Genomic DNA, 16,379 nt, shown 5'->3' with positions numbered 1-16,379 from the left:
TAAGGGAAACAGCGAGGACAAACCTACTCCCACATTTGCTCCTTCCAGTATCTTGCCCCCACCATTGTCTGAAGACTTTGAACAAAGAAAGCCAGCGGATGACTCAGGAATGGTACGTCTTTCCCCCTAGCAGGGGGTGGGAACTTATGCTGATTACAGAAGTGATATAAGCCAGGGGCCTGCTTAATAAAGATCAGAAGTACTTAACCACTGACCAAGTGTGTGTCTGTGTGAATTACTCCAGTTTATGCACAAAGAATCAAAGGCCTTTTTGTATTTGGACGGGAGTAGGATACTTACCAGGCTATCTGATTAAATCTATATCAGCATTAAGAGTCTTTTAGTATTATGCATTGCTCCACTGGATTTAGGGGTTAGTTGTGGTCCAGTAGTGACGCTAGCATTAGCAGGGATTTAGGATTTGAACTCACGGTTTAGTTCCGCTAAGGTAGGAGGTTTTGAGGCCTAGCGTGTCTTTGAAAGTTGCGTAGCACCGTCCTGTTAGTCCGGCATCCACGAGAGCAGCAACCCAAGAGAGCGATAATTGGACGCAGCTCCCTTATATGGGCAGGGGCTGGACTAACGCTAATTGATCCAAACGGATATCAATCACCATTACAGAGATTTGTGGGTAACACGTGACCCAAGGACCTCCTAAGGTCCTACAACATACCATAGAGGTTACTAGCATGGTCACATGACCGAAGGTCCTGCGACACGGAACAAGGTAAGTACTATACATTATTATAGAATATATATAATTATTAAATATATACATTTATATTAGCATTTGAGAGGCAACTAGGGGCTGTCCGATCTGAGGAACCCTACCTGAACGTATTTACTCTGACTTTGGGGACCTCTACACTAGGTACTGTATGCAATACTGTACCGGGATACCACACTACATGATAGAAACGCAAAAAAATTACTTGGAAAAACACTGTTACAGAAATGTTACCAATGCAACTTGCAAGTAAAAGCAATTTGTGAGTCCTCTGTGTTTCTGTACGTTACATTTCTTGTCCCTATAGGTTTTATTGATCCCAAGAGAAACTCTCAGCATTCTGTCATATCTCTATTTAATCTCCGTTCTTATCATCACTGCGTTTCATTAAGAATAACGCTGACATTTTCTTCTTCTCTCCATTATACAGTATAGCTGTAGTTCACTGGATATGGATTATTCCACAGCAGGAACAGGACCAGTCCTTTAGTGGAAATCTTGGGTGAGTTCCCACACTTTTTTTCCCAGGACTTGACCCCTGATTATATGGAATACATTACTTTGTTTTAGACTGCACTAAAACTGGTGAATAGATACGGAGTATATTCATTTACAAACTAGGGGCTTCTATTGCTCATATTTATGTATAAGGGAACAGGTAATACTGATAATTCTTTAGTCCAGGTTCCCACTGCAGAATTTCTAAACATAATTGTGCTTAAAAATTCCGGTCAGAAATTCCGGCGCAGCAGAGTTCCATTGTTGTCAATGGGATTCTGCTACACAGTTCACACTACAGAATTTCGTCAGCTGACTTTCTGACGTTGAAATTTCACTGCAAAAAGAATGATCTTAATCTTTAGGCAGAATCAGCATGGAATACATGGCATTCTAAGGGGACGGTAAAGACCACGCAGTGTTGGACGCACTCAAAAATTCTGGCTGGAAATTCCTTAGTGTGAACCCAACCTTACACTTATGATTTTCTATTGTAATAAATAACCTCACGGAAATACTGTTTTATGTCTGCATGAAAAATCTTATGAGAAATAACACAAATTCCTTTTAATACAGTTGTCAAAATATTCTAGTTCATTGTTCTCTTGCAATTTTTTTTTTTTTACAATTAATTTTACAACTTCCATGGATCATACAAATGTGAGCACAACAACTTATTTCATCATTACTGGGATATCAGATGAGCCTTTGTTACGATGTTTTGTTTTCTTCCTGGTCCTGGTCATCTATCTCCTCACCCTTGGAGGTAACATCAGCATCTTCCTCCTTGTTTGTCTAGATCACCATCTCCATACACCCATGTACTTTTTCTTGGCCAACTTGTCTATCTTGGACATTAGTTGTTCTACAATCACTCTTCATAAAATCCTTATTTCTTTTATATCTGGAGATAACACTGTCTCAGTTGTTGGATGTCTTGTGCAAATTTTTGCCTTTTTGTCACTGACTTGTGATGAACTGTTGGTTTTGGCAGCTATGAGTTATGACCGCTATGTTGCTATCTGTAACCCTTTACATTATCATCGTGTCATGGATTCTAAACTTTGTGTCCTTCTGGCCTCTTTATGTTGGGTTTGTGGTTTCATTGAAAGCATACCAACTTTAATGGAACTCTTCAAATTAACATGTTATGAATCCAACAAGATGGACCATTTCTTCTGTGACATTATTCCTGTCCTGAAGTTGTCATGCAGTGATTCGTCTTTTCTTCAGCTCTACATTCTCATTGTAGGGACATTTATTGGTGGTTCTACGCCTTTTGCCCTTACATTCATCTCCTACATTTTTATAATTATCGCCATCTTGTCCATACGTTCTAGCAGTGGCAGACATAAAGCCTTCTACACGTGTTCCTCTCATCTTACAGTTGTCATCTGTTTCTATGCTTCTCTTGTTTTCCAGTATTTGAGGCCAATGTCTTCCATTAATTTAGGCTCCAATAAATATTTCTCTTTGTTTAACACAGCTGTCGTCCCTATACTGAACCCCCTGATCTACAGCTTAAAGAATAAAGATGTAAAAGCCACTATAAGGAGAAGAATGAGAACTGGTTTATCAACAAAAACTCAAGGATATAATGGAAATACTGAAATAAATAAAACCAGGAGTTAACATCCAGGTATATATGTCAAGAGGAAAACTATCTGGAGTCGGAGTCGGCAAACAATGCACCGACTCCAACTCCTACTAAATTTAGATTGGAAAAAAAAAAAAAAGCAAGTTTAAATGTCCCAATTCACAAAAAGTTATGATTAATGACTTCTCTACTGTAAGAATAAAGACCAATGCATGCAGTGCCTCACGTAACCGCAAAATAAACAGGTTAAGTGACCGTGAAGAAGCATGCTTTTCATGTGCTTCACTATATGGCACGCAACGCACAATTAGGAGCGGCAATACTTATATTTTCCATAGTGTTGTGTTCTACTGTTACAGGGAACCCATGGTTAACCTAGCCTCTCACTGATAAGGGATTAAGGAAATATGTTTTTTGCAGGACTAGAGACACTTGTATAAGTGAAGGGAATGGAGGGTCAATAGCTCAAGACTGAAGCTGTAAACCATTGGGAAAACTGCTGCCATTCAGCTAAGGCTATAAAAACTTGTAAACTCTGATTGTTAGCTCAAACTTTAAACATGACTATGGGATTCTACTAGGGAAATCATGTTTTATAATAAATGCCCCTTCCTGGATCCTCCCACTGCCATATCTTCAGCAGCAGATCAGCACACAAAAAGGAGAAGGCAGCAGCTTCTGCCCAACTACCTCTCTCTGCTAGAAGAGCTTAGAAGAACTTGGTGGAATAGCTTCTTGGATTCAACTGTAAGAGTTGTTGCAACTCCGTCTCCTAACTTAAAGGGGTACTCCGCCAGAAAACATCTTATCCAAATGGGGACCCCATTGATCAGACATCTTATCCCCTTTCATTTGGGGGAAAAAAATTATCAGATATATGCCTGAATTTGTAGGGAACTAATTTTATATTTTTTAGAACAATTTTATTATTTTTATTTGAAAGTAGGGAACAATTATAAGCAGGGCAGGGAAATAATAGCCACAAATAAAATAAAACTACCCAGCATGTATGATTTTTTTAATGTGTAAATCAATCATTTATTTTGTGTAATATATGTATTTTTCTGTATAATGTATTGTATGTTTTAATAACTTTATAATTTTTTACTTTAGGTACTGTATGTTTTACTCTGGCTGCACTATTTCCTTCATGGAACAGACTCTGTTCCATGATTAGAGTAGTAGTCCAGGTGCTGAGTGACCGATGGCACACCGTCTTACTCCTGAGACCCGCTACCATCATAATTTCAAAGCCGGGGAAGCGGACGGCATGCTGCTCCACTCCACAGCCGGCCGGGGAAGTTCCAAATTTAAGCTCGGTACTGAGTAAATTCCTATTTCCCGCAGAAGCCCTCAATGGTTGCCTCTAATTGACCAATGAGGCTTCTGGTGAGAAATATGAACTTAAAGCACTGTAAATTAATAATACCCACCCAGGGCCGCCATCAGGGGGGTACAACCCATACACTTGTATGGGGCCCGGAACTTCAGGAGGCCCGGACGTCCCTGGACTTTTTTCTTTTTCTGGCTTGTCACCTGTACCCCCCTGATGGCGGCCCTGCTTGTCAGTGAGTGACTGCAACTGTCACTCACTGATCGCTGGGCGCCCGCAAGTATTATGACCGGGCCCGCACATTTCTAATAAATTACCTATTTCTAGGGCGCGGGCCCCTTAAGAATTGTGGCAGGGCCGGACAGGCCAAGAGCTGATTGGAGTAGAGACGTCACGTGCCCCACGAAGGCACACACGTCTACTCCAATCACCAGACCTGTCCACATCCCTGCGCAGAACCAGGAGCAGCAGAAGCCTCACATTATTTCAATGATCCCCGGCAAGGTAGGTGAACTTGCGTGGGGGGATGGGGTTATGGGAGTGTTAAGAGGTGATGAGAGGTGCAGGGGGGGTGATGAGAGGTGCAGGGGGGTGATGAGAGGTGCAGGGGGGGCGATGAGAGGTGCAGGGAGGTGATGAGAGGTGCAGGGGGGGTGATGAGAGGTGCAGGGGTTGATGAGAGGTGCAGGGGGGTGATGAGAGGTGCAGGTGGGGTGATGGGAGGTGCTGGGGGGTTGATGAGAGGTGCAGGGGGTTGATGAGAGGTGCAGGGGGGCTGATGAAAGGTGCAGGGGGGTGATGAGAGGTGCAGGGGGGGTTATGAGAGGTGCAGGGGGGGTGATGAGAGGTGCAGGGGGGTGATGAGAGGTGCAGGGGGAAGTGATGAGAGGTGCAGGGGGGTGATGAGAGGTGTAGGGAGGTGATGAGAGGTGCAGGGAGGGTGATGAGAGGTGCAGAGGGGGGTGATGAGAGGTGCAGGGGGGGTGATGAGAGGTGCAGAGGGTTATGGGGGTGATGAGAGGTGCAGGGGGTTGATGAGAGGTACAGGGGGTTATGCGGGTGATGAGGAGTAATGAGGACACAGAGGATAAGAGGGGGTGTATATGTATATATGATGTGTATGCATGTATGGCAGTATTGTAATTAGGGGTAAAGTGTATGGTAGTATTATATTCAGGGGTACAGTGTGTGATAGTTTTATATTGAGGGTACAGTGTGTGGCAGTATTATATTCAGGGGTACAGTGTGTGGCAGTATTATATTCAGGGGTACAGTGTATTGCACTATTATATTCAGGGGTACAGTGTGTGGCAGTATAATATTCAGAGGTACAGTGTGTGGCAGTATTATATTCAGGGGTACAGTGTATAGCACTATTATATTCAGGGGTACAGTGTGTGGCAGTATTATATTCAGGGTACAGTGTGTGGCAGTATTATATTCAGGAGTACAGTGTGTGGCAGTATTATATTCAGGGGTACAGTGTATAGCAGTATTATATTCAGGGGTACTGTGTACAGCACTTATTATATTCGGGGTGCAATGTGTGGCAGTATTATATCCAGGGTACAGTGTGTGGCAGTATTATATTCAGTAGTACAGTGTGTGGCAGTATTATATTCAGGGGTATAGTGTATAGCACTATTATATTCAGGAGTAAAGTGTGTGGCAGTATTATATTCAGTGGAAAGTTTGGCAGTGTTATATTCAGGGGTACAGTGCGTGGCAGTATTATATCGGGGGTACCGTGTGTGGCAGTATTATATTCAGGGGTACACTGTGTGGCAGTATTATATTCTGGGGTACAGTGTGTGGCAGTATTATATTCAGTGGTACAGTGTGCGGCAGTATTATATTCAGGGTACAGTGTGTGGCAGGATTATTTTAAGTAGATGCAGTGTAGGGCAGCATTATATTCAGGGTACAGTGTGGGGCAGCATTATATACAGGTTACAGTGTGTGGCAGGATTATATTTAGTGGGTACATTGTATAGCAGTATTCAGGGTACAGTGTATAGCAGTATTCAGGGTACAGTGTGTGGCAGTATTATATTCAGTGGATAGTGTGTGGCAGTATTATATTTAGTGGGTACAGTGTGGGGCAGTATTATATTTAGTGGGTACAGTGTATGGCAGTATTATATTCAAGGTACAGTGCGTGGTAGTATTATATTCAGGGTACAGTGTGGGGCAGTATTTTATTTAGGGTACAGTGTGGGGCAGGATTTTATTTAGGGTACACTTTCTGGCAAGGTTATAATGATTACTGTCTTCATACAGAGGATGAGGATCTGCCGACAAAGTGAGGAGCCAATGATGTCTGGATATCAGACTCTGCAGAGAAGATGGAGCTGGGGGAAGACCTGGTCTCTAGACCAGATGAAGAAGAAAAGATAACAGAGAAGATATCACTCAAGTCAGAAGACGTCACTCAGGTCACTGATATCGTTGTGTATTCTCCTGACTGTCCCATCAGAACTGTAGTCACTTGTAAATTCTGCAGTGATGATGGGTAAAACTGTGTACAATCTGTGTCTCTCCAGCTGTTACAAAACTACAACTCCCATTGCCAGAGGCTCTCCAGAATGATGGGAGTTTTAGCTTTCCAACAGCTGGAGAACCACTTCAACTGAGGTGATCGGTGGGGGGTCTCAGCAGTCAGACCCCCACCAAAAAAATGGGCTGCTTATTATTAAATGCCCAGGCCCTGGGGTGGTCAGCGGGGAGGGGTAGGGAATAGAGATGAGCGAACTTACAGTAAATTCGATTCGTCACAAACTTTTCGGCTCGGCAGTTGATGACTTTTCCTGCGTAAATTAGTTCAGCCTTCAGGTGCTCCGGTGGGCTGGAAAAAGTGGATACATTCCTAGGAAAGAGTCTCCTAGGACTGTATCCACCTTTTCCAGCCCACCGGAGCACCGGAAAGCTGAACTAATTTATGCAGGAAAAGTCATCAGCTGCCGAGCCGAGAAGTTCGTGAGGAATCAAATTTACTGTAAGTTCGCTCGTCTCTAGTAGGGAACCCCGAGATCATTTTTTGCATCTGGGCCCTGTGGTTTCTAGCTACACCCCTGACCACGACCGCTGCGCATTGATACAGCATTGGGGGCAACGGTTAACAGCAGAAAGGAGCCTACAACAACTATATATATTGGCAAATTGTGCCCCGGCCCACATAGTTGTTGTAAGCCCCACTTTGCTAATAGTTTTCCCCCCCATATAGTTGTAGGCCTCTCTGAGAGGGGCCCAGGCCTACCACAACTATGGTGGCAACTATTAACAGAGGGGCCTACCACAACTATAGGGGCAACTATTAACAGAGGGGCCTACGCAAACTATATGGAGCCCCCTATATAGTTTGGGTAGGCCCCTCTGTTAATAGTTACTTCCATATAGTTTGGATAGGCCCCTCTTTAAAAGGAGTAGTCTGGTGAAAATTAATTTATACCCTATCCAAGGATAGGGGATAAGTTATAGATCTCAGCAGGGTCCAAGCGCTGGGACCCCCCCCCCGTGATCTCCTGCACAGGCCCCGGCGGTTTGTTGAAAGCTGACGTCTGTACCCCACAGGAAGCTGCGGCCGGCACACCCCCTCCATGTATCTCTACATGGAACGGGGGGGGGCAGGGCCCAGGCCTTGAGCTGTGTGAGGGGCCCCGAAATTTCTGATGGCAGCCCTGTCCCCACCAGAAGCCCTCATTGGTCAGTCAGAGGGGACCAGCAATGGCCTTTGCGGGAAATACAAACTAATTATAGGAGTCAATGTATTCTTTCAGTATCTCTGCTCCTCCAGCCGACCTCCCCTACAGAGCCTCCCGTCCCTACAGAGCTGCAGCTGTCAGCCCCTTAGGCCTGCTTGTCTGTACATCTCTCCGTACAGTCAACACTACAACTCCCAGTATGTCCTGACAGTGAAGACATGCTGGGAGTTGTAGTGTTTACTGTAGCGATGCACAGGCAAGCAGGCCTAAGGGGCTGACAGCTGCGGCTCTGCAGGAACGGGAGGCTCTGCAGGAACGGGAGGCTCTGTAGGGGCGGGAGGCTCTGTAGGGGAGGCCGGCTGGAAGGAGTGGAGATACTGAAATAATACATCGACTTCTATAATTAGTTTGTATTTCCTGCAGAAGACCTTATTGGTCCCCACTGATTGATCAATGAGGGCTCCTGTGGGAAATATGAGTTTACTCCATATCAAGCTTAGGTCAGGAACATCCCCGGCCGACTGGGGAGCAGAGCAGCAAGCGTCCACTTCCCCGGTTTGTAAGTTATGATCGTAGCGGATCTCAGGAGTGAGACCCAGTGCCATCGGTAACTTGGCCCCTGGACTACTACTCCCATCATGGAACTGAGTCTGTTTCGTGATGGAATAGTGCAGCCAGAGTAAAATATAAAGTACCTAAAATAAAAAGTTAGTTAAACACATACATTATACAGTGGGGCAAAACAAGTATTTAGTCAGCCACCAATTGCGCAAGTTTTCCCACTTAAAAAGATGAGAGGCCTGTAATTTTCATCATAGGTTATAACCTCAACTATGAGAGACATAATGAGAAAAAAAAATACATAAAATCACATTGTCTGATTTATAAAGAATTTATTTGCAAATTATGGTGGAAAATAAGTATTTAGTCAAAAACAAAAGTTCATCTCAATACTTTGTTATATGCCCTTTGTTGGCAATGACAGAGGTCAAACGTTTTCTGTAAGTCTTCACATGGTTTTCACACACTTGCTGGTATTTTGGCCCATTCCTCCATGCAGATCTCCTCTAGGGCAGTGATGTTTTGGGGCTGTCGCTGGGCAACACAGACTTTCAACTCCCTCCAAAGGTTTTCTATGGGGTTGAGATCTGGAGACTGTCTAGGCCACTTCAGGACCTTGAAATGCTTCTTACAAAGCCACTCCTTGACTGGGCAGTGTGTTTGGGATCATTGTGATGCTGAACGACCCAGCCACATTTCATCTTCAATGCCCTTGCTGATGGAATGAGGTTTTCACTCAAAATCTCACGATACATGGCCCCATTCATTCTTTCCTTTACACGGATCAGGCATCCTGGTCCCTTAGCAGAAAAACAGCCCCAAAGCATGATGTTTCCACCCCCCCCCCCATGCTTCACAGTAGGTATGGTGTTCTTTGGATGCAACTCAGCATTTTTTCTCCTCCAAACACGACTAGTGTTCTACTTTGGTTTTATCTGTCCATATGACATTCTCCTATTACTCTTCTTGATCATCCAAATGCTCTCTAGCAAGCTTCATATGGGCCCAAACATGTACTGGGTTAAAGGGGTACTCCGGTGGTGAAGATTTTTGGCTATATTGCATCTTCTTTTAATGTTCATGTTTTTTGTAATTGACATGTATTATATGTTTGTGTAGCATGTGTCTTTTTTTCTTACCTGTTTGTGGGCCAGGAAGTTCTGTAGTTCTGTGTTGGATCTCTTACTGTCGTCCACAGCATCGGCCATGTTAGGATTAGGCTGTGGACAATGGGTCAGGGCTTATTTTTTTTTCCTGTTCTTTCAGAGCCCGAAGGACGCAGGTCTGCATGAGAGAAAGAAGCCACACCCCCTCATCTCCCCCTCCCAGAGGACGGAGGTCTGCATAAGAGAAACAAGCCACGCCCCCTCATCTCTCCCTCCCGGAGGACACAGGTCTGCATGAGAGAAAAGCCACACCCCCTCACCTCCCCCTCCCGGAGGTCGCAGGTCTGCATGAGAGAAAAGCCACACCCCCTCACCTCCCCCTCCCGGAGGTCGCAGGTCTGCATGAGAGAAAAGCCACACCCCTTCATCTCCCCCTGCCGGAGGACGCAGTTCTGCATGAGAGAAAGAAGCCACACACCCTCATCTCCCCCTCCCGGAGGATGCAGGTGTGCATGAGAGAAAGAAGCCACGCCCCCTCATCTCCCCTCCCCCTGCTCTGTCTTCTGGGATGCAGGACTGCACTGAAAGAAGACAGAGAAGATAAGAGTGTTATGTGAAGGGGAGGATAACAAAGTGCACAGGCTGGGGATGTATAGACTGCAAGGGAATAAATCGTGACTGGGGATGATTTCTATGTGTAAAGGGGGGGAAATATTGAATGACACATGCTGGGAGTTGTAGTCCCTGTTATGTGTGTATGCTAGTGTTTACAAACCAGTGTGCCTCCAGCTGTTGCAAAACTACAACTCCCAGCATGCCCTGACAGCCTTTGGGCATGCTGGGAGTTGTAGTTTTGCAACAGTTGGAGGCACACTGGTTGGGAAACACTGTCCTAACCTATTCAGCATACACATTATGTTACACCAGTGTTTCCAAACCAGTGTGCCTCCAGCTGTTGTAAAACTACAACTCCCAGCATGCCCTGACAGCCTTTGGGCATGCTGGGAGTTGTAGTTTTGCAACAGCTGGAGGCACACTGGTTGGGAAACACTGTTCTAGCCAATTCAGTATACAAACAAAGTGCGTTGTTTCCCAACCAGGGTGTCTTCAGCTGTATCAAAACTACAACTCCCAGCATGCTGGTAGTAGTAGTTTTGCAACACCTGGAGGCACCCTGGTTGGGAAACACTGGTGTATGCCCTATAGAGGTGTGGTGAACTACAACCCCCAGAAAACTACAGAGGCAGCATGCTGGTGTTATACCACAGACTGAAGACTCCTGAATGACACATGCTGGGAGTTGTAGTCCCTTTTGTGCATGTATGCCAGTGTATCCCAACCAGGGCTGATTATATTAGTGTGCTGTGTATAAGGGGGCCGACCCGGGAAAATAGTAGAATAAGTAAAGGGCGGGGGGAAAAAAAAAACAGCAAGGCATGTGGCATGCTGGGATTTGTAGTTTTCAGCACAGCAAGAAACAGGAAATAGAAGTAAAGATAGGAAAACAAAGTGGGGGATAAAAAGACAACAAAGAACTGAAATAGAGTCGCCTAAACAACAAGAATAGAGATGAAACAAAACAAATAGGGTAAGTCAAAAACGGAAAAACACGTTGACCACCGGAGTACCCCTTTAAGCAGGTGAACACATCGGGCACTGCATGATTTGAGTCCCTGGTGGCGCAGTTTGTTACTGATGATAGCCTTGGTTACTTTGCTACCAGCTCTCTGCAGGTCATTCACCAGGGACTCAAATCATGCAGTGCCCGATGTGTTCCCCTGCTTAAAGGGGTACTCTGGTGGTCAAAGTGTTTTTCCGTTTTTCCCCGTGTGGTTCTGAGATTTTTGCTCACCTTTGTGATCATTTAACCCCTTAAGGACCAATACAAACAAACCTGTACGCCCCTGAAAGACCAGGCCTGTTTTTTTAAATCGGGGATGTCTGTCTTTATTAGAGAATAACTCTGGTAACGTTTTGCCGATCACGATAATTCTGACATTGTTTTTTTGTCATACGTTGTCCTTCATGTACATAATAAAAGTAAGACGATATCATTTGTAGTTTGTTTTTTTACAATGCAAAAAATCATGAATTTTTTTTTTATTAAGATTTTTTGCTATTTTAACACTAATAGGTTGCATATATTTATACTTACTGACCAAATAGTTCATGAAACTTATACATTCAGATGTCTACTTTATTTTGACAGCATTTTTTTTTTGTTTTTAATAAAAATTTTAAATTAGTTAGAAGCCTAATAATTTAACTTCAAATTTAGAAAATTTGAAAAGTACATCTTTTTTTATGTGCTATGCAAGGTTTGCAGAAATTTGAAGGTGGTAGAACATAGGAACACCCCCTCCCCCCCAAATTACCCCATTTTAAAAACTAGACCCCTCAAGGTATTCGCCAGGGGTACAGTGAGTATTTTAACACCATAGTTTTTTGGCAGGAATTATTACAAGTCAGTGTTAAAATTTTAAATTTGTATTTTTTCACAAATGCATCATTTGTGGGTCATAGTTTTTGTACATCACTTCTGATATTGAAAGAAATGCACCCTATATATTATTAAGCTGCTCGGCCCGTGTTTGGAAATCCCCCCACTTAGGCCATATTTGGTTCCTTGGTGGCGTGGTAGGACCCAGAAGGAGAGGAGCGCCATTTGGCTTTATGGGCATCATTTAAAGCCGAATGGATTGTAGGCCGCACCTCATGCCTGCAAAGGGTTTTAGCTGCCAGAACCTTACAGAACCCCCACAAGTGACCCCATTTTGGAAACTACACCCCCTAAAGTATTCATCTAGACCAAAAGTGAGTACTTTGAGTCCTTTTTTGTGTGGCTGGAATGGATACAAAGTCAGTGGGAAAAAATATTTTTATTTTTTTTACAAATGCATCATTTGTGGGACATATTTTTTGTACATTGCATCTGAAAAGTAGAAAATGCGCCACATATTTTATTACGCTGTTCATCCCGTGTTCGGTAAGACCCCCGCTTAGGCCATATTTGGTTGCATGGCCACATTGTGGGACCCAAAAGGAGAGGAGCACCATTTGGCTTTCAGGATATCATTATACAAATTATAGGCCGCACTTCATCTTGCAAAGCATTCTAGCTGTCAGAACAATACCGCACCCCCAGATGTGACCCCATTTTTTAAACTACACCCCCTAAAGTATTCACCTAGGGCAAAAATTAGTACATTGAGCCCTTATTGTGTGGCTAGAACTATTTCAAAATCAGTGGAAAAAATAGCAATTAGCTTTTTTTCCCACAAATTCTTTATTTGTGGGACATCATTTTGGTAAGTCGCTTTTGAAATGGAGGAAATGCGCCCATATTTTATCACCGTGTACGTCCTTGGCTGGGCAGTACCCCTACTTAGGCTATATCTGGTTGCCTGACCGCCTGGTAGGACCAAGAAGGAGAGGAGCCCCTTTTGGCTTTCAGGGCATCATTATATGAATAATCCCCATTCATACTGCATTTCTGCAGTATCGGTGTCCGTTGTCATGTCAAAAAAGGGATGCCAATGTATACTGTAGCAGTCTCATTCAGAAATAAATGGAGCTGCTACAGTATACGTCAGCATCACTCTTTTTTACGTGATGCTGACAGATACCTCTAACACTGCAGAAACGCAGTATGAACTGGACGCAGTGTAGGGTCACATAGAGCACATCCACAGCATATTTCACACTGCGGATGCCCCCCAGCAGTCACAAGGGTGAGATCACTGCTGTGGCTGGATAGCTCAGTGTGTCCGCTCATGACTGCTGGAGGGAAATCCACCGCTATGAGTGGACACAAAAAGCTACCCAGCCGCAGCAGGGAGCTCATTATTGTGACTGTTGGCGGGCATCTGCAGCACGTAATATGCTGCGGATGTGCGCCATGTGATCCTACACATTATACATTTTTATTTTTCATTATATTTAATAAATGTATTTTTATTTATTATATTTATTTAATAAATGTATTTTCATAAGAATTTTTTACATTTTTTTAACACTTTTTTTTATGCTTTGGAATACTTAGTATTCCAAAACATTGCAGATATATGCTGCCTGCTAGTTTTACACTAGCAGGCAGCATATCAGGACGTGCCTCTGGCATGTCCTGACAGGCAATAACCGGGGCAGACCTGGGGGTCCTAGTAAAGACCCACGGGCTGCCCAGGTAAGCAGCAGCACCCTGCGATCGTTCCAGCGTGCTACAGGAGAGAGACAGAGGGAGCCCCCTCCCTCTGTCAAAACTCCATACAGCTCGCGGTAGCTTCTAACCGCGGCTGTAAGGGTTAAACTGCCGGGACCGAAGTTGTCTTCGGTCCCGGCAGTGCGGCAGGGTCTCGGCTGTGTGTTACAGCCAAGTCCCTGTGTTACAGCCAAGTGGGTGTACTGGACGTGTATAGACGTCCAGGTGCCGGAACAGCCGCCAACCTGGATGTCTATACTCGTCCATGGTCGTTATCGGGTTAAACACTATGGGGTGAGATCTTGCTTGGAGCCCCAGATCAAGGGAGATTATCAGTGGTTTTGTATGTCTTCCATTTTCTAATAATTGCTCCCAGAATTGTTTTCTTCACACCAAGCTGCTTGCCTATTGCAGATTCAGTCTTCCCAGCCTGGTGCAGGTCTAAAATTTTGTTTCTGGTGTCCTTCGACAGTGGAATGCAGGGGAGTTTAGAGTGTCACTATTTGAGGATGTGGAGAGGTGTCTTTTATACTGATAACAAGTTCAAACAGGAGCCATTAATACAGGTAACGAGTGGAGGACAGAGGCGACTCTTAAAGAAGAAGTTACAGGTTTGTGAGAGCCAGAAATCTTGCTTGTTTGTAGGTGACCAAATACTTATTTTCCACCATAATTTGTAAATAAATTCTTTATAAATCAATGTGATTTTACGGATTTTTTTCTCATTCTGTCTCTAATAGTTGAAGTTATATCTATGATGAAAATGACAGGACTCTCTCATCTTTTTAAGTGGGAGAACTTGCACAGTTGGTGGCTGACTAAATACTTTTTTGCCCCACTGTACATAAAAATACATAGATTACACAAAATAAATTATTAAATTAAACATAAAAAATCTTACATTTTCACTATTTTTATATTGTCGGCTTCTATTAATTCCCTGCCCCGCTCCCGATAATTTTTCCCTGCTTTCCAATAAAATAAAATAAATTGAAAAATTTGTTTCCAACAAATTCCTGCATCCCTACTACATCATTCCTGCCAAAGGGGCAACAAATGCAATTTCCACACTGCAGGGGCAGTTTTTTGTTTTTTGGTATTTTTTTCTGGTGATGTTCCACTTAACGTGATAAGTAAGCACTAGGGTTTTCTGTCTGTTTTTAGAAATATTATCAGAATTATAGATATTAGAAAACTAATGAGCTGAAATACCGAAAAAAAATACATTAGCAGTATTCACTGTGAACTGTAACATTATAATCATTACACTTTATTTACCTTCAATGTTTGAATGTTTTTTTAAACATTGTGTGCACTGACGGCCATTGTTCCGTAGACTTGAATAGAGCAAATAATGCACAAAAAGTCGCATGTGCGCCTAAGCTAATTTGTGGGTATGCATTAAGTAGCAAATGTCCTTACCTAAGCAACTTTCAGTTTTCACTTTGCAGTGGTTGGGAATTTATGAGGTGCCAATGTCGCAAAAAAGTCGCAACCGCCTTCAAAAAGTCGCAAGTCAAAGCCAGGTTAGACCTTTCTTACAAAAATGCCTTTTGACAGCATTTTTAGAAAGTCGCACAAAAAGTTGCAACTGCAACTTTTTGGTGACTTTTTGTTAAGCTCTGCTCCCTGGCCACCCTCCTGCATCTAACACCCACTGATAGCTGTTGCAACTACAACTCCCAGCTTGTCCATACTGTAAGGGCATGCTGGGAGTTGTAGTCTTGCAACAGCTAGTGGGCAGGGGGAAGATGTGGGCGGGTGGCCGGGGAGCCATTTTTCACCAGGGTGCCTTCAGCTCTTGCTAAACTACAACACCTATCATGGGAGTTCTAGTTTAGGACCAGGGTGTCTCCAGCTGATGCTAATCTACAACACCCATTACTATAGTTGTAGTTTAGGAACAGCGAGACTCCAGCTAGTACTTAACTGGAGGCTCACTGTTGTTAAATTACAACTCCCAGCATTCCCAGACAGCCGAAGGCTGTCTGGAAATGATGGGGGGTATAGTTTAGCAACAGCTGGAAGCTCCCTGTTTGGAAACCCTGCTTTATAGGCATTCTCCCCATGGGAGAGCGCCATAAATGTACTAACCAATTTTCAGTTTTTTTTTCTTCTCATTTTAGATCCATGTATCCTGTGGAGTACTTCAAATTTGGTGGACTATGATCTGCATTTTTTTGTTTATTATTAATAAAATGGTTAACTAGGGCATGTGGGGAGTGTTTTTTGGAATAAAAGTTTTTAAAATGTGTTTTTTCTTTTAAAAGCTTAGTAGTGGGAGCTGTCTTATAGACGGAGTCCATTACTAAGCCAGGGCCTAGCGTTAGCCACAAAAACAGCTAATGCTAACCCTCAATTATTACCCAGGTACCCACCACCACAGGGGTGCTGGGAAGAGCCGGTACTAACAGGCTCGGAGCATCAAAAATGGCCTTACCCATCCTAGTATTGTCAGGCTGTTGCTGCATGTTTGGGGTACTGGCTGAGAATATAATTAGGGGGAGCCACCAAAAACATGAGAGGTTACTCATATTTTCATTCTCACCCAGATACAAACCAAGAAGCAACAGCCTGGGTGCGTGGGTGAGGACCATTGTTACTTGCCCTCCCCAGCCTAAAAAACGCCAGTCTGTTACCGCCTAGACCCAGGAGAGC

General features: G+C 43.8%; 1 protein-coding gene across 1 annotated transcript; it reads left to right on the top strand.

Annotated features, from left to right (window-relative positions):
- Positions 1 to 1,870: 1,870 nt before the first annotated feature.
- On the top strand, positions 1,871 to 2,857 carry LOC130291954 (olfactory receptor 6C1-like). The gene has a single exon (XM_056541384.1). It carries the CDS (start codon positions 1,871 to 1,873, stop codon positions 2,855 to 2,857), a length of 987 nt encoding a protein of 328 aa, XP_056397359.1.
- The last annotated feature ends 13,522 nt before the right edge of the window (positions 2,858 to 16,379 follow it).

This window comes from Hyla sarda, chromosome 9, assembly GCF_029499605.1.
Source record: "Hyla sarda isolate aHylSar1 chromosome 9, aHylSar1.hap1, whole genome shotgun sequence".
Taxonomy (NCBI): Eukaryota; Metazoa; Chordata; class Amphibia; order Anura; family Hylidae; genus Hyla; species Hyla sarda.
The sequence above is the reverse complement of the archived record's forward strand: the minus strand, read 5'-3'. Positions and strand labels throughout refer to the sequence as shown.